General features: G+C 35.4%; 1 protein-coding gene across 3 annotated transcripts; it reads right to left on the bottom strand.

Moving 5' to 3' along the window:
• Window positions 1-621: 621 nt before the first annotated feature.
• On the bottom strand, window positions 622-22,886 carry SLC33A1 (solute carrier family 33 member 1). Of its 3 annotated transcripts, XM_069475302.1 has the most exons (7): window positions 21,677-22,886; window positions 12,307-12,497; window positions 8,249-8,433; window positions 7,859-7,976; window positions 6,005-6,220; window positions 4,948-5,143; window positions 622-3,448 (listed from the first exon to the last, which is right to left on the bottom strand). In XM_069475302.1, exons 1-6 carry the CDS (start codon window positions 22,449-22,451, stop codon window positions 4,976-4,978), a joined length of 1,653 nt encoding a protein of 550 aa, XP_069331403.1. In that variant the 5' UTR covers window positions 22,452-22,886; the 3' UTR covers window positions 622-3,448; window positions 4,948-4,975. The 3 variants fall into 3 exon arrangements, with proteins under 3 accessions (XP_069331403.1, XP_069331402.1, XP_069331404.1); XM_069475301.1 differs by lacking the exon at window positions 622-3,448 and having other exon boundaries at window positions 4,085-5,143; XM_069475303.1 differs by lacking the exons at window positions 622-3,448; window positions 7,859-7,976; window positions 12,307-12,497 and having other exon boundaries at window positions 4,085-5,143.
• Window positions 22,887-26,138: the final 3,252 nt, after the last annotated feature.

Raw genomic sequence — 26,138 nt, 5'->3', positions numbered from 1 at the left:
AGAAAGAAAAGGTTTGGTGGTAAGTATATGTGATTTGAAATTACTGTAGTTGGTCCTAATTATGCCAGTCTACTGCAATTTTAACATGACTGATTTGAAAGTAAATTTACCTGTTAATAAAAATGAAAACAAAGTATTTCATTAATGTTTTATTTTTTAGAGATCGATTGTGTAACAATCATTTTGAGCATTTAAGTAATCCTTTATGTAAAAATCTGGAGAATTTATTTCAAATATATTCCAAATACTTAAAACATTTCATAAATATTATGGTTTAATGCACTTTTTAAATAAATTAACCAAATATAACTAAACATTTCACATATATTCAAAACACTTAAACAATGCAAAACTAGGAAGGCTAGTGCTATATCTTCCAAAAACAATAACAGAAATGATTGTGTGCTGTATATTCTTAATTCACACCTGTACACGGGCACAATAATTTCATAAAAATTTCAACAATGACAGCTTTCAACATTTAGTATTTTTTTCAATTTACACTAATTTTTGTAAATGCAGTATCAGAGGACAACAATATAGACTGATCAATATAATTTGAAAGTGGTAATTTATCAAATATACCAAACTAACTTTTTAAAATATCAAATTTTGTTTCAATGTTATATTTTCCTAACTTTATAGGTACATGTGATAAAAAATTTCAATTTCATTAACTATGACTATAAAATTAAATTTTTCCAACATTAGGTCATTTCAAGGAAAATAAGAATAGGCTTTAGTATTTATGTTTTATATTAGTGACTAATTAACTGTTCACTGACTGGGTACTAAATTTTAGAGACTTATGATAATTCCCTATGAATTATACCAGTACCTTATTTCAGTCCTGCTACTTAATCATTATTCTTCACACAAAAGTGTTACAAAGTTGTAATATCTACATTGACAATAAAAAACTATTAAACTATAGCAACTTTTTTCTAAATGATTCAAGACTTCATATGAGCTATGTGAATTAATATTGCTGATATTTTAATATGATCTCTTTAATGATACACTCAGGCAAAATTTTTAAAAATTTTTTAAAGTGATGATTAATCATAGAATTTTCACTCTGCTTCATAAAACTATTTTCTCCTATAAAATGCCCACTTCCCTTCCCCACAATAAAACAAACATCTTTAAAAGCAATCCTTATAACCCAATGGTCCAAAGTAAACAAACATATAACAAACAAACAAACATCTTTAAAAGCAATCTTCATAATCCAATGATGGGATAAAAGCTTCTATTCACTTAAGGGAGAGGGTATGAATCCTGTACATTAATTAGGCTGCCCTGATATGGGACCTGTCTCCAACAAAACAGAATTCCAGGAAGGAAAATTAGCTCTCCGTGCTGATTCTGATTCCAACTTGCTAACAAACTGGGGGAGTAAAATGAAAACTCCAGTAGTGGTTTTGACTGATAGTAAATGGAAGAGCTCTCAGTCCCAAACCAAATAATGATTACATTAAAAATTTGGCACTGTCAAATCAGGGAGATAGATATAAGCTGAAGTAGAAAAGAACATGGCCTATAATAGGTATTTTAAATCTCCTCTAAGAGAAAATAAAATAATTATGCCTTGCTATCTACCAAAGACATTGGCTAAAAAAAGTCTCAGCAGTTACAATATCACCTTCCCTTCTGTAACTAAAATGGTCTTATTAAATACATTAATCCTAGTTTTAATGGAATTATTTTAAAGATTTATTTTCTTTCTCTAATACTAAGGTAAAATACATTTTGGAAATCGGCATGGAATGTTCCCACTAAGTTGTTTCTTTATTTTTAGTAGGGTCTGTGTTACATAGCTTTAGTCATTCTTTCAACTACTTGGAAAAACATAATCTTCCAAAATACAAAAACAAATTAGTCATATTTTATATTAAATAATCTCAACCATTCAATATAAAGCAACATACTTTTTTGGGTTTCTGTTAACAAAGCAAAATAAAAGTCATTCATTGGAAAAAAAGAGTTCAATGACTAAGGTAAGTCTTCTGTAGGATATAATTGACCCTTGTGGTCTCTCTTTCACCATAATGTCTTATCTACTCCTTCAAGGTTTCAAGTTCAATACAGTACTACAAACGCAGAGATTCTCCAGTTTTCATCACTGATTTTTTTTCAACATTCTTCTCAAGAATCTTTAAACAATTTTATAACTATTATTTCAGATTTGTGATTATAGGTCATAATGCAGCCCACTTTCAAAACCATGATTTTTGGATCACAGCCCATTCAAGATTTTACTCTGTCCAGAAAAACAAAAAATTATATACCCAGAGTTTTGCAAGCAATTCAGGGGTTTAGGGCCCCAATCCCACTGACATCTGTTTTGGATAAAAATCCTTGCAATAAAGAGATGAAACCCAACAATAACTTTGGCTTGTGGGTTTAGATTTCAAAGGGATAACATAAAAAATTAGAAAAAAAATCTATTTAAGACGTTCAACACACTTATGATTGATCAAGCAAAATTAAAATATTTACAATGGAGCGAGTTTGTGGTTTTAGTTTTAGTTAATCTTATAAGAACTTTTCAAACTCAGATGTATACATGTTGCAACCAATGCTCATATAGAGATACTAATATAAAGAGATATATGCTCAATCTAATATTAGCCAATAAATATATAATGCATTAACAGGAGGAGTTGATATCCATACTTGAGAGTAGAGCTTAATTTATCAGGATCAATCATTCAAGAAAAACACTCACATACAAAAATAGGGTAGTATTTTTTAGTACTAATGATTTACAATGAACAGATCCTCAGATTCAGGTAGATCATTTTTAAATGCCATTGGTGATCAATGTATGCAACACAGTTGCACATAGCTATTAAGAAGTCTTTTTTGGCATGCATTACAAACTGTACCCAAATTACCAATGAAATATAATTCAAAATAATTTTTTGTTTATTTCTAGAGCAAATGTAATTAATGGCTTTCATCTTATAGTTAAAGGCTTAAAATATGTTTTAACACTTCAAGTCATGAAAGATGTATAGATTTAAAACTATGTTTGAAAGTATGTATAATTTGTAATAATATAAATGGGAAGAAATAAAAGGCTGTTATGGCAATCTGAGCTTCTTAATCCAAAAATTAAAAATCAAAATACATTTCATATGTGAGAGTTAAATGGGCTCTTTTCTTTATTCAAGTAAACATTTTGATTATAATACATGATAATGGACAACCATGTGACAAAGTACTGTAGTCTGCAGTTTGGTGTGGCCTCCTTGCCTCTAGGATAAATATTTTTCCAGGTGATTCTTCAGGATCTGACATTGATGCCCAACACAGGCTTTCCAATGGCAGTGCATGAGTTCTAGAGGCCACTGCCCTCTATCTTTCTTCAGATGCTGTGTGCCATTTTCTCCCACCCATTTTATTCTCCATTATTTATAAAAACCCCATTCTAAAATTCAACCTATGTTATAAAGTTCACAAAGTCAGGAGTTAGTATATATGTTCCTACAAAGATAAAATTATTAAGACTCACAACTTAATCTCTATTTTTCTCTAATTTGTGAAGGGTTTATATAATCTCTAATGCATCAGAGTAATACAAACAACTTAATCTCTATTTTTCTCTAATTTGTGAAGAGTTTATATAATCTCTAATGCATCAGAGTAATACATAACAGAAAATATGCAAAGAACCTTATCACTGGGTGTACATAATATGTTAGAAATTGCTAAAGTACTCAGAAGCTTAATTCTTCTGGAATAGCAATTGTCCACTGGAAATTATACTTTACAAATAAAGACTGTGTTTTAATAAATGAAAATACAGTACCTGATTTGGCATAAAGTAACTGTGAGCTCTTTTTCACTAGTAAAGTGCTTAATTAAGAATATTCTTCTACCACATAATTTATTTGTCAAAGGCACAAAATGTCTTTGTCTCTCTCTTTAAAATATTAGTTTTGAATATTATGGAATTATTCACTGAAATTTTACTTAATCGGAAAGCTTTACTGTTTTTTTCTCTTGTTAATTAAAAAAAAACTACTTGAGGAATAACATTTAATTTTTATTTTTAAAACTTTGCTGTGAACATACATATAACACTAAATTTGATCCCCTCATTAGCTGTCTGTGTGCCATGAAGCACTTGTGACAAAAAACATACATAAACTTTAGGGTAAAAGTTAACAAGAAATCAAAATATCTTCCAAAAAGAGGGGGTGGGGGCAGGGGGAATCAATAAATTAAAAAAGCCATAGCTTTCATTTTATAAAAAATAATTTGAACAATCTTCTTATAAATCTCTAATGCTTACAAAAGCAGGAAATACATTTAAAATAGTCTTTTAAACACAGATTCATTTTTACAATGTGGTTATGATCAGAAAAATAACAACCAAAATGACATTTCAGTAGTCTACATTCTCTTCTCAGCAAATTCCACATAAAATTTAACCAATTTACAATTCAAAATAAGATTTTAACTTCCAACAAGGTCAGACTAGTTTATAGTTAGTACCTGAATATCAAGCTCTTTTCCATTTAATATATTGTACCCAAAATTTAAACACAGCTCAATGATAGGTACTGGTAACAATACTTGTGGGCATGGTTACCACCCATGACTAATGCACTGCAGCTTAAAACATGCTTTGGTCAGTAAATTAAAAAGATATAAATCAAATAACAAGGCCAAAAAAGTTGTTTTAGAACCAACAAAATAAAAAGATATAAATCAAATAACAAAGCCAAAAAAGTTGTTTTAGAATCAATTTCTCGACTTAAGTAAACTTTAAATACATTGACAAGGCAAGGAAAAATAAGATCGAATATACAGAGAGGTCTATATCTTTCAACCATTTGGCATTTCATATTAATAATTTCCTTGTTTAAAATAATATTTTATACTCCTGTGCACTGATTATCATAGCTCTCTGAATTAAAACTAAACTACAATTACCTTTCTAGAATGTCCAGTAGTATATGCATTAGTTGCTCCTTTTGCACTTCCATGAAGATGGTTCTTCATCCTGTAACTTTTTAAATTTTGGACCAAGAAAGAACCACCAACCAAATCCAATAAAAACACAAATAATTGACTCCACATAATAACCATCCAGTGCCGTAACACATGAGCCACCAAGTTTTTTGCAAAGCTGTAAAAAGAAAATTATAATAAATATTCTACAATTTCAAAATGGAAGTATCCAGCAATTACCATGTTTCTACTTTATAATTTAAAGGATTAATCAAAATATATTTTTCTTAAAATAGTTCAATATTTCACTTAATTCAAATGGCAAAATATGTTAATATGTTAATCTCTCTAGTGCCACTAATAGGATTAAAAACAATTTTTAGCTCTTGCTGTAAACAAGATGCAGCTCTTCACATTTGAAAATGTGAAGAAATTTTGAATGAATGTACTCTAGAAGACTGTGCTACTTTGAAATAATGACTTGACAAACCATTCACCATTCAGTTTTAGTTATAATTGTTATATGAATAGCCAATGGAAGTTCCCCTTTTCCAACATTATAAAACTTAGCTATTATGCATTTATCCAGTGCCTACTGTGTAGGACAGTTATTCCTCAAGGTGGAGGACAGATTGCCTCTCCATTGCTGAGAAGCACCTTTAAAGTGAGCTAGTCTTGCTAATTTGAATGTGTTATCACCCCTAGTTATGATGAGAAAGAAAAAAATAAGTAAATTTATACACTAGAAACTACGGACAGTTATGATTTTAAGAAAAGCTACAGTACTTCTAGAGGCAAAATAAGGAAGTTAATACCCTTTCTGGTTTTTGTTTTTAGTTTAAAAGACAAGGTCTCCCTCTGTTGCCCAAGCTGAAGTGCAGGGGCACAATCATAGCTCACTGCAGCCTTGAACCCCTGGGCTCAAGTGATCCTCCTGCCTCAGTCTCCCAAACAGCTGGGATTACAGGCATGAAACATCAAGCCTGGCTCTAATATCTTAATATTAGCATAATGTTATCTAAAATTAAAACATACATACCTCAACAGAATCAGGTGTTCGACAATTCTGGTTTGATGCTCCTACGCACTCTTTCACTGTAAGGGGATCCACCAGCCAAAGAGCTACTGTAGAAGGCCAGTTTCCCCCTAGATTGGACACAGTATTTAAAAGGGTCATGTATGTTCCTCCAATAAGTGGATCACTAACTTTTGCATTGAAAGCCATTATAGAAACATACATGCTGTACAACGTAACCTACAGGGAAAACATAAAACATTGTTAGTATTATATATTGTATATATATGTGTATACCTATTATACATGTAAATACTCAAAATATTCAAAGAAATCCGAATATAAAATTATATTTTCTCCTATATATACACAAGAAAAATAACATTCTAAAATTTATGTGACAAACTGAAGAGAAAAACCTCCTAAGGTGGCAAAAAGTGCTTAAGAGGCAAAAATTAACTCTCCATTTAGGAAAATGCATACAAATCATGCTTCTAAAATAGTATTCCTTTGAATACTGTCCCATGGGGTGTTCATACAAAGAGGAGTTCCAAAGTCAATTAAGACTGAGATATGTTAAGTCATACAAAATTTAAAAGTTTCCTTTCACTGCAGGCTTTCTGAAAATATTTAGGATATAAACTCCTTGAGGGCAGGGATTTTGGCAAGATTTATTCAGTTATATTTCAGTACTCAGAATGGTTTCTGGCAAGGAATAGGTGTTCACTTAATATTTGTTGAAGGAATGATTCAGTGCTACTTATAACTCCTTATAAAGGAGTTATGTCATGCATCATTTCTCGAATTTACTTAGCCTTGTACCTTTTTTTCCCAAAAAGCATCTGGTTGGCTGAGTTTCACTGACTACACTTCGGTAAATTGTCAAATAAAATCCAAAGCCCAACAAGTAATTTTTGGACCATAACATCATACCATACAGACAGTAAAGCACTGACTAAGCTAAAGCACTTCTTTTAACTTTAATTATGTGCCTAGTATTAACCAAACATGTGCAAAACAGAAAACAAATATTTGATAGCCTGGCCTCAGTGATTTTATGAACACACAGTTTAGTCAGACATGATCCACTACGGAATTCTCTGAGGTTACCAGGAAGTCATATTTTCAGGTTTCAGTTAAAAACTAAGTAAAAGTTAGTAAATATAACTTTCAAAGGGTTTAGAGTATATTGGACAGAAAAATCCAAAGTGACTCTGAAATATGCATTAGGAATAATTGTAGTCGAGTCCCAAAGGTTACTACTGGGTTTCTGCCATTTACTTGAATCACTTCCTTTGAGAACAAAAAACCTCATTCTGCGAGAGCAGCTTAGGTGAGGCTAGAGTAAAGAAGGAATTACTTCTTCTAGAGATTATAAATATATTTAACAAAGAAAGAAAAAGCATCTTAACACACAGCTTTCAAAATCAGAGTACATCATAATTTTAATATGGAAGTTAAGTCAGAAACCTGGGACCTCTAATCCAGTAGCCATCATTATTTCTCAGTACTTTCAGAAAGAAAAGATTTATGACTTGAAGAAACAAAGAACCCAAATCTAGGAATAAACTGAGGGATGTTTAGCAAGAGTAGAATTACCTGGCTTTGGAATCAATTCTGAAATCTAACAAATACTTGTTGAATGAATTTTAAAAAATGAACAAATGAGTAAAGAGCTCTCCTTTTCAGAGAAAGAGAACAGAACTCATTAAATCAAAAATGATAAGGTTTAAAGTTCACCATCAAATAATTTCTTCTGTGTCAGATTCATGCTTACATCTTAAAATTTATTAACATTATTTTAAGGCAATTACAGAAAATTTTCCCCTTTTTTTACAGAAAATAGTTGACTTCCTGAGAAAACCACAGCAAGCTTACCTGATGTAATGCATAACTCAGCAGCACTAAGATATAGTAATATATAGGGAATCCCCCTTGATGTTCTACTTTAGGAGTCCACCAAACAAGTAGGGCATATTCTAATCCAAGCAATAACCTGTAGGAAAACAAGGGAACATTGAGTTGACTTCCCTTTTAGGTTAAGCAACAATAAAAACAGAAATCTGTGTGCCTACCATATGAAAGAAACCTGTATCTAAAGCCTGTTAGGAGGTTAAAAAGAGATAAAAGTACATACAAATGATGGTGAAATTAAAGATGCTTTTCAAGACTTTTTTCATATATTCTCTACACTCAGATATTAGTGATACTGATGAATGTCCCTCATTTTAACCTTTCTTATTTAGTAAGGTTTTATTTCATTTTTACCTGTAGGGCATGGCTTTGTAAAATATGTTTAGTGGCTGGGGACCTGCAGTGTATTTGCTGATAATCAGAGGCAATATTATCTGCAAAGGAACCATTGGAACTGCCAATAAGGCTAAATGTTCTTTGGGTACTCCCTCTTCTATCAATTTCAGTCCCGTTACTGCATCTGCTGCTGAAAAACCAATCTGCAATATAAAAACAAAAAAGTATTTTAATTTGTGACTTATGAAATATTTTCCTTCAGGCATCTGTAAGTTCCTCAAAAGCCTCAATTTCATTATTGACCCATGACTGTTACAAGTATCATATTATTATAGCTGGTATAACAATCAAGTTACAGAAGGCCCACTTTGCCCTATGGTTTACTAACAATATTTAGTGAAAACAAATGAAAATTCAGTACTTATAGGAAATGTAGATGGCTCTAAGTACAACTAAATTTCTGCTTCAAAAAAGTCCAATCTGTTATAATAAACAGTGTCAAAAATCCAAACTTACTGATTTATATGGTTTAAGTTTAAAAAAACCTTAAGTCTTCAGTTAACCCCAAATATAATAAGTATGGTAAAGATGAAGCATTATCGCCACAAATATGTACAAATTACTCTCAAATATTTCAGAAGAAATATGTAATAGATATATATATAGGCCGGGCACGGTGGCTCACGCCTGTAATCCTAGCACTCTGGGAGGCCGAGGCGGGTGGATCGTTTGAGCTCAGGAGTTCAAGAACAGCCTGAGCAAGAGCGAGACCCCGTCTCTACTAAAAAAATAGAAAGAAATTATATGGACAACTAAAAATATATACAGAAAAAATTAGCCAGGCATGGTGGCGCATGCCTGTAGTCCCAGCTACTCGGGAGGCTGAGGCAGGAGGATTGCTTGAGCCCAGGAGTTTGAGGTTGCTGTGAGCGAGGCTGATGCCATGGCACTCTAGCCCGGGCAACAGAGTGAGACGCTGTCTCAAAAAAAAAAAAAATATATATATATATATATATATATATATACAGAAAGAACAAATTTACAGAATAAAGAAAGTAGAGCTAAATGTTAACAATTAGAGAATCTGGATAAAGGACATAAAGGAGTTCTTTCTATTAATTAATCTGCAAAACTTGGGAAATTGTATCACAAAATTTTTTAAAAGAAATTATAGATAGTACATACTTTAAGTTCTCGGAATGGAGCCAAAGAGCAAATTTCACCACAAAAAAATCAAAGGTCAAATATATTTCACTTAAGCCCAAAAAAGAATTTCACTTACATTTTATCCATTCTCTTTGTACAAATGAGATATACAAACTGACTTTATAATTTACTCTGTCTTAAAAGTTACATAGTAGGAGATATTTGTAATACACATATCTAAGAAAAGACTCAATTCAGAATACATAAAAACCAAAAATTTTACAAATTTAAAGAAAAGGGCAACTCTGGATATTCAAATGGCCAATAAACATATGAAAAGATGCTGAATTTCTTTCATCTTCAGGGAAATTCAAATTATAACCATAATAAGATGCCATTACACACCCATCAGAAAGGCTAAAATTAAAACGATGATATATGTGTTTTCAAGGATGTGAAGTAATTAGAACCCTACTATTGCTGGTAGTAGGGAAAACTGGAAAATGACCACTTTGGAAAACTGTTTGGCAGTATACACTATGCCTTTCCTATGACCTAGCCATTCTACTCCTATGTATTTACCCATCAGAAATGTGTACCTATGTTCACCAAAAGTCATGTACATGAATGTTCGTAGAAATACTATTCAGTAATAACTCTAAACAATCTGTTCCTAGAATGGATAAATTGTGGTATATTTGTAAAACGGAATATTATACATCAATGAGATGAACTACTGCTTGCTGTGGACAATAACATGGGTAAATCACACAAATATAATGTTGAGTGAAAAAAAGTACATGCATCAAACGTAAGAATACATATTATAGGCCAGGCACAGTGGCTTACGCCTATAATCCCAACACTTTGTGAAGCCAAGGTGAGAGGATCACTTGAGGCCAGGAGTTTGGGCAATATAGCAATGTCTTGTTTCTACAAAAAAATAAAAATAAAAATTTAGCCAGGTGTGGTGTGCTCCTGTAGTCCCAACGACTCCAGGAGGCTGAGGTAGGAAGACTGTTTGAACCCAGGAGTTGGAGGTTACAGTGACCATGCCACTGCATTCCAGCCTGGCTGACAGAGTGAGATATTGTCTCTAAAAAATAAATAAATATATATATATATATATATATATGCACACACACACTTAATACACACACACACATATATGTAGTCCATTTACATAAAACTCAAAACCAAGGAAAATTAATCTATACTATTAAAAGTTAGGAGAGATGTCAGTTTGGGGGAAATTTAAAGGGAGAACACAGGATTATTTATTTATTTATTTATTTTTTTGAGACAGAGTCTCACTCTGTTGCCCGGGCTAGAGTGCCATGGTGTCAAGCTCACAGGAACCTCAAACTCCTGGGTTCAAGCAATCCTCCTGCCTCAGCCTCCCGAGTAGCTGGGACTACAGGCATGCGCCACCATGCCTGGCTAATTTTTTCTATATATATATTTTTAGCTGTCCATATAATTTCTTTCTATTTTTAGTAGAGACGGGGTCTCGCTCTTGCTCAGGCTGGTCTCAAACTCCTGAGCTCAAACGATCCACCCGCCTCGGCCTCCCAGAGTGCTAGGATTACAGGTGTGAGCCACTGCGCCCAGCCTAAGAACACAGGATTATATACTTTGTAATTGAAGTACTTCCTTATACATTGCTGGAGACAGTATAAATTAGTATAACTTTTTGAAAAGCAATTCAACAATCATATTCACTAATTCACTCACTAATTGCCCATTTAAGAATCCATTGGAAGGAAATATTCAGAACATCAAAGAAGGACTTATCACTAGTACATCTTTATAATTAAAAAACATAAGCAAATTAAATATACAGTAACAACAAAATGACTAAGTAGATTATGGCAAATTTACACACTATGACTATATTATGTAGCTATTAAAAAGTATGCTTTCAAATATTATTTAATAATATAGAAATATGTTTGGGATAATAAGACAAAAACAAGATAAGAAATTATATACAGTATGATCCAATTCTACTTTTAAAATATATATGTAAATAAATGAAGTATGTATATACACACATACATATATAGGGAAAAAGGGGAGGCTTGAAGAAACATACCAAAAATTCTAATAATGTTTATTTCTGAATGACATAATTAGAAAATATGTTCCCTGAAACTGTCAACATTTCCTGAACTTTCCCTTCCTATTAAGAGATGGATAAGCTGATTATATAAAATGAAAACCATGAGGCTATTATATTTCCTTCAGAACTGCCAAAAGATAACTATAAACTGTTTATATAGATTTAAATGTATAAAATGAAAATCCTGTAAGATTCTAGATTTTAGGAATATTAACTCCAACACTAGCAATAACTCACTGTAACAAAATATACTTACCTTTATTCTAGCATAACATTTTAAAAATGTTGTGGAACTACAAATTAGGACATCTTAATACAGAATAATATTCAACAGTAATCCCCATTTATCTTATGGTATGATTTTCTTTTCCATATTTAAAAAAATAATTCAATGGATTTTTAAAGAGACTTCTAATACTCATACACTTCCATATCTATGTAAACCACATTCTAAGAAAATAATTTTATTACCCCAACATTAAATATATACTCATTATAACAGTGGAGAGCTAACGGTTTTTCAAGGTATTCATTTCCATTCTAAGCATTAATATCATTAATTCAATAAAAGTTCATTTATTAGCAGTTCTTCAAATTGACATAATTCTTTTCAAGAATAAGCTTACTTTAAAATTATATTTGGTATCATCATACCTTTTCAAATACATTAATGAACAGAAAATATTGTTTTCCATTGTTAAATTCTAATACTAGTGGAAAGGAACCTATGGTATGAAAAGGCATTGAAAGTATTACATGATATTGGGACTTACAACAAAATGGTAAATTTGATTTATAAATCTCTTACCTTTGCAGTTAGAATCAGAAGGCAAAATGTCAGAACTGCTGGCATTTTTACAATTGCAAAAAGCAGCTTATAAGTATCTGTGATCCCTTGTGTTTCTTCTTTTACTACTGATATTTCTTTGTTTTCTTTTTTCAGAAGAGCAACTAATGTTGTTGTTATTAAAAATATAGTTCCCCAGAAAAAAAGGAAATCTGAAATTAAGAATGTTTTAAATCTATAATTAACTTTTGAAATGACATAACTTCATTGATACTAAATAATTCTGCATATAATAATTCTCAACTAAAATCTATTTTTTAAAAAATCAATATTTAGATGCCTCTTTATTATACTCAAGGCACTGTACCAGGCACAACAGATGAATAATCTTGACTCTTAAACATACATAGATCCAAAATAGACAGGGACACTTTTAATATGAAAAGGCATTGAAAGTATTACATGCTTTTTCATACTGTCACTTAACAAGGGGAAAAAAGGAGTTATAGACATTTAGTGTACAATTAAGTTGAATGAAACAAAAGCCTATCGTGTCATTTTACTCAAGGAAAGCGCTAGGGGCGAGAGATGATTTTCATACCCCAGATCATCTATAAGTTATACTTCTTACATACCCAAGTCATTTCAGTTCTTTATTAAATTATGACAACTTAGACAACAGATGATTATTTACATTAGATTTTCTACCTTGTATTTTTAAACTTTCTAATGTTTTTAATCTGTTTAAGGATAACCGTCTCTTTTCAATACGGAAGCAATTTGCTCATCCTTGTAACTGCAGAATGGGGACACATGAAGAGTACTGCCTAGGTTGTTTCAGTGAAAGATAACTGGGCCATTAGCTATTACCTTGAACAAATTTAGTGGAAGGAGTAAATTGTTCTGGAAGATTCTGCTATCTGCTAAACAGCTAAAAATAACAGTAATAACAGAGGCATCATTTACTGAGGGCATACTATGTGCCATAAATGTGCTAAGCATTTTACATATATCATCTCTTTTACTAAAACCACCCCATAGATACGGTTATCACTAGCCCCAATTTATATTAATAGATGAAAAACTGAGGCTTAGAGAAGTTGCCCATGATTACATTCTAAGTCAGTAGTAAAATGGTGATTTGATGCCTTATAAGTACAACTAATTTCAAACCCTGTATCTCATTAACCACCCTGAGAACTGCATTTTAGTTTGCCACTACAAAAACTTATTGGATAACCCTATCTCAGTTTCTTCATATGTAAAATAAGAGAACTTGGCTAGAAAATCCTAAAGAAGCTTTCTAGCACTAGCATTCCAGAACTGTACTCAGTTTTAGATGTGTTTACTTTTTGTTTTATTGTTTATGTAGCATAACTAACTGTTAAAGGATCCCAGTCCTCTTTTCAAAAACAATTGGAGCATTCTTGCATCAGTGTTGTTCCTTAGATTGAATCTTGCTCCTGCTGCTCTGCTAGCTAAAGGTGATCACTACAGCTTGAACCTCATTTATGATGGAGGCATACAGCATTATTTGTCACCTTAGTATTTAAATGCTCCTTTCTTATAAGTTATGTCATTTGATTCTCATAGCAAACATGTTAGATAGGCAAAGCAGGTGTTATTACTACGCACAGATGAGGAAAAGAAATCAGAATACTTAAATCTTTTTTTTTTTTTTTTTTTTGAGACAGAGTCTCGCTCTGTTGCCCAGGCTAGAGTGAGTGCCGTGGCGTCAGCCTAGCTCACAGCAACCTCAAACTCCTGAGCTCAAGCGATCCTCCTGTCTCAGCCTCCCGAGTAGCTGGGACTACAGGCATGCGCCACCATGCCCGGCTAATTTTTTCTATATATATTTTTAGCTGTCCATATAATTTCTTTCTATTTTTAGTAGAGGTGGAGTCTCGCTCTTGCTCAGGCTGGTCTCGAACTCCTGAGCTCAAAGGATCCGCCCACCTCGGCCTCCCAGAGTGCTAGGATTATAGGCGTGAGCCACCGCGCCCGGCCAGAATACTTAAATCTTGAGGCAGAACTTGAATCTCAATCTCCTGAGTGGTAGTCTTATACTTTTTCCATTATTTCACACTGCTTACATATATTTTTTTTAAATTAATGTTGAAATGATCTGCTACAATTGCCTAGTCTCTAAAAGCCTAACCAAAAACCAAGGCTCTGCTATTCAAATTATGCAAATCAAAGTAGCTAAAAAGTTTTAAACACACATGGAAAATTTTATTCTGGGATGAATTCTTTTCTCTACCATGGGAAATTTCTAAGTAATGTTAGATGTCTGAAGAGAAACATGAAACATACTTAAACATCAAGATATCCATTTTAAAATCCATATATAAAAGTCTATGATTAAACTTCATCAAAGTAACACCATAATATATGATTTCTAGCATTTTGGAATCTGGTTCAAAAGGAATGAATAACATTTAACATTATTCTCATAAATGAGGCTAATGTCCTTATTTTTGCATTCTTAATTTCATCTGTAAAATGAGATGAATAATAACATGTTTACAGATTTCATGTACAATATCATTTTCATTGAGCAAGTTTTTGTTCATTTGGTTTAAATCAGTTAAGCAGCCCTGAAAATAAACTGTATTACTTTTGCTGCCACCAGAAATTCCAATTGATAGTCTTTATATAAATATTAAGTGAAGATTTATAGTTTTACAGTTATATACTACTTTATGAGTTCCACTTCTTTAAGCAAAAAATATTTTTATTTTGCTTAGTAGTCCCCCAATGTTAATGAACAAAATCTTCATCTAGAATTAAAATTCCTTGATAACAATACTAAACGGAAGAATAAGAACAAGTTAAACAGGTTTCAATAATATTTTCAGATAAAATAATTTCTAATTTCTTTGTGCTTTGAAAAAAATAACAGTATATATGAAAGAAGAAAGTAGTGACAATGGGTCATTCACAGAGTCCTAATTCAAAGGCTTTTCATGTCTCACATGTATAGAAGAATACAGAAGCCAATAGCTCAGAAAAGCTTAGTAACTTCCAGGAAATATATTAAGAAGTTTTATGAACACAATTATCATAAATACTGATCATAAGACTACTGGCTATCATTTATTAACATTGCTTTGATGCTAGAGCCATTCATAGTCTGACATACCAACCACTATAAACACACATTATTACCAAAAATATTTCATTTTTAACATTTTGGTTAATTTTGATTTATATATTTTATTTGCAAAAGCATTATGGTATATAAATGGATGATCAAGATGTCAAAGCTGGTATTCAAGTTTCATAAACATGATTTTTGAGCAAAGACCTAAAAAATAGACTAAATATTCTGAAGTGGCTACAAGATCTTGTCTAGTGCTCCCATGAATGCAGAAATTAAGAGCATGTAGCAATTTACAGTCACCAAGAAGGTTATAATAGCTAGCATCTGGGTGGCTATTATAAGCCCTGGGAAAAACACATGTAATCTCATTTAAATCTCAAAAATCACTCTCCAAGACAGGCATTATTATTCCTGTGTTATACACAATGAAAACAGGATCACAAGCCAGAGAGCGCCAGAAGTGGGATTCAAATTCAGGTCTAGTTGTAAAGCAAGAATGTTTTCCATTATATTACCCAGATGCTCATATACACCCACAGCAAGTAGGCTCTCTTTTCTATTAACCAGACATTCCTGAGAAAAAAGGTACATATTTTAGCTGTAACCATAATGTCTGGAACATAGATAACATCACCTGACTACTTGTATCCTTCCTTTCCACAATAAAAAGGAACAAACCATTAATACATAAAACTATTTGGATGAACTTTGAAGAAATTATGCTGAGTGAAAAGAGTCAATCTCCAAAGAATACATACTGCATGATTCCATTTATGCAACATTTCTGAAATAACATAATTATAAAAATGGAAAACAAATTAGTGGTTGCCAGGGTTTAGGGACAGAGAGAAGGTGGGGATAGCTATAGAGGCAACACAAAGGAATCTTACCGGTGATGGTACAGTTGAGTACCCTTGATTGTAGTGTTGGTTATACAAGGCTACACGTGTGATTAAATTGCATAGAACTACACACATACACACACAAATGAGTACACGTATAAATGGTGAAATAGAATAAACTCTATGGAGTATACTCATATCAAATTCTTGGTTTTGATATTATACTATAGTTACGTAAGATGATGACAACAGGAGGCTGGGAGAAGGGTTCATGGGATTTCTCCAAACATTTCTTTGTAACCTGTGAATCTATCATCATTTTAACATAAAAGTTTTAAAAATTATGAGAAATTTAAAAATGCAAAAGTTTATGCTAGGGGCCGGGCGCGGTGGCTCACACCAGTAATCCCAGCACTCTGGGAGGCCAAGGCAGGTGGAACGTTTGAGCTCAGGAGTTCAAAGACCAGCCTGAGCAAGAGCGAGACCCCGTCTCTACTGAAAAAATAGAAACAAATTATCTAGACAACTAAAAATATATATAGAAAAAAAATTAGCTGGGCATGGTGGTGCATGCCTGTAGTCCTAGCTACTCGGGAGGCTGAGGCAGGAGGATCGCTTGAGCCCAGGAGTTTGAGGTTGCTGTGAGCTGGGGTGACGCCATGGCACTCTAGCCCGGGCAACAGAGTGAGACTCTGTCTCAAAACAACAACAACAACAAAAAGTTTATGCTAGGAATAAGAAACACAGGTCTCAAATACATGACAATATATGACAATCAAAAAAGATAGAAATCTTTAGTTATTTTGAAATCACCTATTCTATAGCTTTAATCGATGACCACTGGACATGAGCCAGATAGAAAAGTGTGATCAACAGTGAATGGAAAGAATGAAAATGAACATGTACTAAATGCAAGATTTATCCACAATTACATTTAAAAGTGCAGATGAAATCAGGGATTTTATATTTTTCATTTTTAATTCTCTAGGAATAGAATAGTCCCTTATATTTGCTTTCTATTTTGCTTTCTCAAATTATAGTTTTAAAGAACACACTAGAAATGAAAGTAGAAGACTGCTTGTAATTATTAAAGCTCAATGATTCTTCCACTGATAAATTTCCATAGTAAATGCTAATAATTGCCCTCTAAATAAATCTCAATAAATTAGAAGTGAAATTCAGAATAAGATATATGCCAAATAAAGTCAAAAACTTTTAAGTTTACAGTGTGTTTTATAAATTGACTTTCCACACAAAAGCACTTCTACAGTTCTTTACTTGACAAAGAAAGCACACAGTACCATTTCTTCCTTGCTTTGTTTTTAAAAAGAAAAATTTTTTTTTTTTTTTTTTTGAGACAGAGTCTTACTCTGTTGTCCGAGCTAGAGTGCCATGGTGTCAGCCTAGCTCACAGCAACCTCAAACTCCTGGGCTTAAGCCATCCTTTTGCCTCAGCCTCCCGAGTAGCTGGGACTACAGGCAAGCACCACCATGCCCGGCTAATTTTTTCTGTATATTTTTAGCTGTCGAGATAATTTCTTTCTATTTTTAGTAGAGATAGGGTCTCGCTCTTGCTCAGACTGGTCTTGAACTACTGACCTCGAGCAATCCTTCCGCCTCAGCCTCCCAGAATGCTAGGATTACAGGTGTGAGCCACCACGCCCGGCCTAAGAAAAAAGGTTTTTAAGATCTTCCTTCTGAGTTGTAGGGCTCTGGTTTTTAATATTTAATTCCCTGTGCATCTACTAGCCCCAGTATTTCTCCATTTATTACTAGGGCCCCCACATTTGAAAATAAGTTCCAATTTGCTCCATTTGTCTATATTCATATGTAAGATCCACCAGATTTAACAACTTGTTCTAGTTAAGACAAAAAGGGAGCTAAAGTCAAGGATTTTATATCATACACTTTAAATGATAGGGATTAACTTTTAAGGTAATGGATTAGATTTTTAAAATGATTTTAAAATAAGTTTTACTTTTAAATGGTCATGCAGTAAAATTGAATTTTTTTGGTATACAGTTGTATGAATTTTAATACATGCATAAATTTCAAACTACCACCACCATAATTAAGGTACAGAACAGTTCCATCACCCCCCAAACTCCCTCTTGCTATCTATTGATATTCACCTACCTTCTCCCTACCTACAACTCCTAGCAACTACAGATCTGTTCTCCATCCATATAGTTTTGTATCATATATGTATGTTTTAAGATGGCATTGTTACCCAGGCTGGAAGGCAGTGGCTTTTCACAGACACCTGATCACAGTGCGCTATGGCCTCAAACAATCCTCCTGCTTCAGCCTTCCCAAGTAGCTGGGACTACAGGCATGTGACATTGTGCCTGTTAAAGACATGTTTTATGTGATCCTAACAAGTGTTTTTTTAAAATTAGGAAATAAAAAAGGAACTTCCAGCTTCTCTTGGATACTCATAAAATCTGGCAATCCTGGATCCTATTATCACAGACAATTTATTGGAGTATCAACTCCTTGCCTGAGGAGCATCAGTTCCTTGCCTTTGGAGAGGCATGGATTTATCAGATTATCACTGTCCCCTCTAATTCCTACAGTTTTGAACCAACTCAGTTGACTTGTTTACATTATCCATCCACCCAATATATTCCATCTCCACTTCTCTATAACACTCAAAATAGCATTAACCACAGAACATACTTTAGAATTTAAAAAAAAGGCCGGGCACGGTGGCTTAGGCCTGTAATCCTAGCACTCTGGGAGGCTGAGGCAAGAGGATCACTTGAAGTCAGGAGTTGGAGACTAGCCTGAGCCAGAGCAAGACCCCGTCTCTACCAAAAATAGAAAAATTAGCTGGGCATGATGGCGCATGCCTGTAGTCCCAGCTACTCAGGAGGCTGAGGCAGGAGGATCACTTGAGCTAAGGAGTTTGAGGTTGCTGTGAGCTAGGTTGATGCCACAGCACTCTAGCCCGGGCAACAGTGTGAGACTCTGTCTCAAAAAAAAAAAAAAAAAATGCCTCCTTTTAATACTCTGATTTTCTAAACATTGCCTCAGTGTTTAGCTCCTCCTTAATTACCTAAGAAATTGTATTTCCTTCATGTGATTCTTTCTGCACTCTTTAAATTCCTCAAAATCACTGGTTATTCTATTATTAAGTTCCAGAAAGTACAAGGCTATGAATGTGGTATGTGTAGTCATAAAAAGGAGAATGAAAACACAGGTACTCTTTAACTCTCAACTAAAATGTTTGAACCAAAAACAGCAGTCCACTACACATATAAAAAGTTAAATTGTAAAGTCAGCTATTTTTAGAATGTCATGGAGAACAAAATTCAAATTCCATACAACAGCTATTCAAAATAACAAGTCAAGGCCAGGCGCAGTGCCTCAGGCCACTAATCCTAGCACCCTGGGAGGCCAAGATGGGCAGGGCAGATCGGTTGAGCTCAGGAGTTCGAGACCAGCCTGAGCAAGAGCAAGACCCTGGCTCTACTAAAGAAATAGAAATTAGCTGGACAACTAAAAATATATAGAAAAATAGCCGGGCATGGTGGCGCATGCCTGTGGTCCCAGCTACTCAGGAGGCTGAGGTAGTAGGATCACTTGAGCCCAGGAGTTTGAGGTTGCTGTGAGCTGACTTGAAGCCACTGCACTTGAGTAGGGGCAATAGAGTGAGACTCTGTGCAAAAAAAAAACAAAAAAACAGCCGAGTCAATCTAAATAAAAATCCAATGGCATAATTTTGATCCATTGAGGATCAGCTGTGGCTAAGAGAGTACAGATAGAATTATAATAGCTTTTCTGGAATGATGTTTAATCAATCGCTTTTACATTATACTTGAGAGAAAGCTGTAATTTACCTAATTAACAATGTAGTTTCCATAGCCTCTTAAGTTTTGATTTCTCTGAGACTTTTTCATCTTAAGTAACACATCATCTCATTAATCCTCCTTGGTGATATGAACAGCAGTCCCAAGATAAAATGAAAAGCAGACACATAAAAAGCAACAAGCTGCCCATAGTATGCATTCACAAAGTATTTCTAGGCAGAGAATTATCCATAAAGCAGGAGTGGAACCCCAGAATATTCAGAGACAAATCTGCCTAGGTACAAAGCAATTATCTTTCAACCAAATAAGCTGAGGGAAAAGTACCATTACCATCATTTCATTAGTAATAGTGGCTCACTAGCAGTTTGAGGAGGTGGACATGGGCTTAGACATGTGTGAGAATAAGATTCCAGGACATGGGTAGTACAGTTGTGACATCACTTATCGTCACCCACATACCCCTGACATTGGCCCTACTGGGAATTTCCAAGCTAGTATGGAAGCTGAGAGGAAGGTTAGCTTCATAAATTTCCAAACAGAATCACTTAAATTCAACATCACTAACAAATGAAGAGTTCTATTTTATTTCTGATGTTGTTATTACTAATACTGGTGATTTTACTTGTTTCTTAGTTAAGAAAGTTAAAAAAAAAAAAAAAAGAAAATTTAAAAAGCCCTCAGAAAACTTTGTGTATTTTCCTCATGCAGAGAAAAGGGGAAATTCAGTAGAACTTATACCCATTTTCTTACAGCATAAACTTTAAACTCCTTTCCATAGCAATTAAATAAAATATTACTAATTTGGTCCCAATCATTCTTTCAGCACCAGTTCCCAAACTCAGCTCCACAATGGCTACCTCCAGCACTTTGAATATCATAGGCAACATCCCGTACCTTTCTGTACTTTCCTGTCTCAGTACATTTGCACTTCATGTTGTGCATTATGGTGTGCTATTTCTCTGCCTCATGGAACCGTATCATTCAAGAACAAAATACAATGTTATCTGCAATGTGCAGCCCACCTCCCACAAGCAGTTAATGGCTGGCAACTCTGGGCTCCCCTAAAATGTTCATCTCCCCTATTCTTTGGGAGTGGGACTCTGCCTTATTCATAGGAGGCCCTTAGAATCCTGTGCCTTACCTGACTCAATTATGTTTGAATGAATTAACCCTGTTCCATTCACCAGAAAGCTAGATGAGGACTCTTGGTACAAGAGCACGGGTAGAAATGGATCAGAAAGTTTGGAGCTAGAAATCTCAATCCAACAAAATAGAAAAGGAAAAATGAGAACAAAAGGAAAATATGGCGCCAGACTTTTTAAAAATGTGCACTTACGTCTTAAGCAAGTGCCGATGGATTCCCTAGATTCAGAGTTTTGTTATTTGATGGGTTGCCTCTCCTTGTTCACTGAAGAGTACTGATCAGTTATGATTGCTCTAATATCATTCATTCTGGCTTTCACACACTTCAAAGAAGCCCATCTTAACAAAACAGAAAACTTACCTTCAGTCATCTCCCATAAAATAATTTCCAGTAAATTAAATAATGAACTTCCCTCAAACGTCACACACTCTGTCAAAAGGATTCATAAACGTAAAATAAACCTAACAGCATAGTAGTTTAAATATACTACCTGAAAGAGTAACGATTCCCCTGGGTTGAGGCTGAAACCGCAAATATTTATTACAGAAGTCGGCAGATTCAAGGGCCAAAAACAAAACATTGCCCAAAAAATAGCCCGCTGTTTGGCCCACCGAATTGCAGGTAGAAGCATAACCCACGTTTTCCCGCGATAACATAGTTAACGCCCAACCATCCACAGCGATATCCTGAGTGGCAGCCAGGAATTCAAACAAAAAGAATGTCACAGTGAGAGCAACCACATCAGGTGTTCTGCCATCGGTATTCCCGAGCAAAAGGTCCACTTGGGTGGATAAATATATCATGAAGAGTCCTAGTATATACTGTGTAGGGACAAGCCAAGATTTGCGACGACCAAAGTTCTTAAAGTAAACCGCATCAACCAACGGGGCCCAGAGCAATTTCAGACTGAAGGGCCAAAAGACAAAACTGAAGAAAGCTTGGTCTGTATAGCTAACATTTTTGCTCTGCAAAATGAGTGGGATGCTTCCCGCCAAGCCCAAGGGAATGCCCTGAAGCACGTAAAGAAAGAGCAGTAGCAAAATGCTGCTCAGTTCAGCTCGGTAGCTCCGTGGTGTTTTTGAGAAGTCACCAGTGCCGGTATCCCTTAGAAGAGCTTCTCTGTCCCCTTCCCCGCCCACAGAGTCCGAATGACTGTCATCCCAGCTGCCCGGCGGCAGAGGACCGCTCTTCAAATCCAGAGAGTGGTTGAAAGTCCCTGGCCGCCGTTGCCGACTGTTATCCTTATGGGAGACGGTGGGTGACATATCAGAGACAATGCAGAGCCCCGTCTGTGGGGGACCGGGGCTGAGCGTTTTGGCTTCCTCTAGTCCCAGGTCCAAGGCTGTCGCTCTGGACCAGGGTCAGTGGCTCAGGGAAGGGGGAAGGGAGAAGGGTGATAAGGGCACTTCTTACTGCAGCCCAAAGTGCTGAAGCCGGGAGCCAGTCCCCTGGCTGGAAGCCCAGGCGATGCCTGGGTAGGTGCCCCGTGCAGCGGCGTCAAGGAGCCTGAAGGAGCCCCCCAGGCAGCCGCACCGGGCTCGAAGCTGGAGGAGGGGGCCGTGGTGCTGCGGTGGAAATCGGCTCCCAGCAAGAGAGACCGATCGGCCCACGTCCCAAACCACCTCCTCCTCTCACCGCTACCAATACGGCAGAGAACACTTTCTTCACAGGACTCCAAAGGTACCGGATAACTTCCTGCCCCGCGCTTCAGGAAGTGGTCCCAGTCTCAAAAAGATCCCTTCCCCGCCTCCATAGCAAGCCAATCAGGACAGACTCTCGAGGCCGAGTTCGGAAACAACGCTTGATGGGAACCTGCAATTCTGGCTGCCGGGACCTTTGGGGAGTCTTAACGCCGGCGCACCGTGCGGCCGGGGCGGGGCGCCCCGCGAACTCTGGCTCTGTCAGCGCATGCGGCCGTCTGGAAAGCGTGGGCCTCTGTCATTGGGCGCGAGCGGCCACGTGACAGCGGGCAGCACCAGGCTTGCGCTAGCGGTTGAGAGACTATTCCGTACGGCTTCTGAAGCCACAGTGGCTAGATTTGGTGGTTGTACTGGTGAAGAGCAATGCCCAAGCTCTATACCAGGAATTGTGTGATCCTGCTGCTTTCGTGCGCCGGGCAGAAACGGGAATAAGGATTGAGATTTGCGACGTTTTTGTATCAGGAAGCAAGGGCAAGGTCGCTTTGTACCCCCAAAAGGTGCCCCCTAAAATTAAGGCTGTTGAGGCAGAAATAATTTGACAAGGGTTTGTTGAAAACCAGATGTAATGATCAACAGAGTTGGGCCTGTTCCGGAGTCTGTCACAGGTGAAAGGTTTTTGTGGGAAAGTTTAGCAGAAGGAAGGAGGATGTCCTTATGCCAGACTTGCCCTCTTTTCATTGGCGGGTACAAGACAGACGTTACAATCATTGGCTACAGATTACATCATCCAGGCTAATGATGTCTTTGTGCAATACAATCTGTAGAACTTCATGCTTCAGCTAATCTTAAATCCATCCTATTTAATATCTTCAGGTTGTACATTGATCAGTACATCAACAATTTGAGGAACTTAACATAAAATTCTTTACTCAGAGGTAGAATGTCACCATCTGGTAACAAGACCTCACCAAGGCAGAGTAATCTGGAAGCCTGCTTAATGTCAAATGTGACCTGAGGGTTAAGAAAGGGTAGAAAAAGTCCCGGCTAACTGGAGAGGCACTTGTAGTGCCTACATATTTATGGAAGGAATGAAATTGCTCAAGAGGTGGTAGGTTTCTCTGCAGTCCTTTTTTTGAATGTGGTGGAAAAAGCTAGGGGAACTTGGTAACCAACTCTAGTTACATTGGCTGATTGGATAAATTCTAAGACTCATTACATCCCTCTAGTTTCGTGCTTACTATGAAAGGTCTTGTAAGCCACCGCTCAGCTGGCATCATCATCGTTGATGCATTTTAAGTGGCTCTCCTTTCTTAGGGTTCTTGGCAAAGTATTGCAAACCCTTGGAGCTGGAAATGCTGAGAAATCAGATATAATATTAAAGTGCTGTCCAAGAGACAGGCTTTCCAAGAATTTTACTGAATCCCAGATTGTGCAGTAGTTTTCAGACATAACTGCTAACATGTTATAGCAGTAATGTTATCCCATTTTTCCTCCACTTTAAAAAATGCTTTAAAATTTGCCTTAATGATTGTTACTCTACAGGTTGCTCTTACATTTATACTTCCTACCACAGCTGATTCCTCTACCCATTTCCTCCACAGGAATTTGAGTCTGATTAATTTTTTTGAACAATAGAAAATGGCAACTGTAAAGTCCTCTAATTTTTGTTAAAGAGAAGAGCTTACAGGAAAAGAACAGTGCCATTTAAGTAAGACCAATCAGGGTACAACCAAAAGACCCATGAGTGGTGGTCAGCTTGTTCTGGATTCAAACTCTGCTCTACCAGCAGTTGTGCCTTTGACAAATCACTTAGCCTAAGCCCCAGTTTTGATGACTACAAAATAGAGTTCATGACATTTATTTCAGAGAGTTGGTGAGAGTTAAAGGAAGTAACTTATAAAGCTATGCACAGTCAATAAGTGTTTTCCCCTGCAAAGATGTGAAAATAATGAGTTTGTATTTCTTCTGTTTGATTTTTTTAACTCTTTATTTTGAAAGAATGATAGACTCACAGGAATTGCAAATATAGCAGAGTAATATACCCTTCACCCAGCTTTCCCCAATGGTATCATTTTACATAACTATAGTACAATATCAAAACCAGGAAATTGACATCTATAAAGTATTATTGACTAGACTACAGGCCTTACTCAGATTTCACCATTTTTTACATGCACAAGTTTGTGTGCATGTGTGCTACCCTTTTATGGTGTTATCCCTTTATAATACTACACTTTTATAGTTGAACCAACTCCTCCTCCTCCTCCTTGTTCTCTGGCAATCACTAATCTGTTCTCCAGGGCCATCCTTATGTTATTTAAAAAATGTTATATAAATAGAATCATATAATATGTAACCTTTGGAATCAATTTTTTTCACCCAGACTAATGTCCTTGAGATCCATTTAAGATGTTAATATATCAATATCAATAGATGTCAATTGTTTGTTTCTTTTTATTGCAGAGTAGTATCACATTGTATGGAGGTCACATCAGTGTTTTAGATAAGGAATCTCTTTTCCCAAATATTGATTTCTCCTTACATAAAATAGTGATTCCCATTTAGTGGGTAAGTTATCTTCCTATCAAATGATAAATCTCTGGATCCATGTAGGCAATATTTACAAGCAATAAGAAAATTTACTGGAACCAAATATTCAAAAAAAATTGTTTCCTGTTAACCCAATTCAATGTGTATGCATTACTAACCTTAGGGAACAAATAGCATTATTTGTAATGTTAAAGACAAAACTGATCCCTAAGTTTTATTCTCCTAATTAGGTAGGCCTAAGCTGACTAAGAAATTAAATACAAAACAGTTTCCTAATATCCCTTAAGATATTTATGATTGTTCTAATTCTTTGTGCCTTTCTCAACTACATGGCTATCTGGAGCTGACATTCAACTGTTAATACTGCACCAAAAAGAAACCAAATCCCCCTTGGTCAGGTCTTCTTCTTTAGGAGCTAATTTTGACCAAAAGCAGACTGGGGGTTAGGGGTCAGGAAATTCTGATGTGTAATATGGTACAATCTTGGTTTAACTAAGTTGTAGGTGGCAATGTAATGTGATGGTAGACATTACACACAGTGAGCCAGCCAGTCATACATAATGTATATCCAACACCTAAACTCTTAAGGCTTTTTAGAGAATCCATAAGTAACTGAAATAGTTTTCTCTGAACCTGGTGTGGCAGTTATAAAACATGGCCCCCAAATTGTTTATCACTTCTCCCTTTGAGAAGTGGAGTCCATGCTCCTTCCCTTGAATCTAGGCTTTATGACTGACCAATAGAATACAGCTGAGGTGATGC

The sequence above is a fragment of the Eulemur rufifrons genome, chromosome 7 (genome assembly GCF_041146395.1).
Source record: "Eulemur rufifrons isolate Redbay chromosome 7, OSU_ERuf_1, whole genome shotgun sequence".
Classification (NCBI taxonomy): Eukaryota; Metazoa; Chordata; class Mammalia; order Primates; family Lemuridae; genus Eulemur; species Eulemur rufifrons.
Note: the sequence above shows the minus strand (reverse complement) of the source record. Positions and strands in the feature narration are given on the sequence as shown.

What these genes read in the sequence shown, in the direction of transcription:
- SLC33A1 (XM_069475302.1), bottom strand. Translation starts at nt 22,451, where the DNA reads ATGTCACCCACCGTCTCCCATAAGGATAACAGTCGGCAACGGCGGCCA. An exon ending in TTCTGATTCTAACTGCAAAG is followed by an intron (nt 8,434 to 12,306) that starts GTAAGAGATTTA and finishes TTTATATTGCAG; the next exon opens with ATTGGTTTTTCAGCAGCAGA. An exon ending in TGAGTTATGCATTACATCAG is followed by an intron (nt 6,221 to 7,858) that starts GTAAGCTTGCTG and finishes TTTTCCCTGTAG; the next exon opens with GTTACGTTGTACAGCATGTA.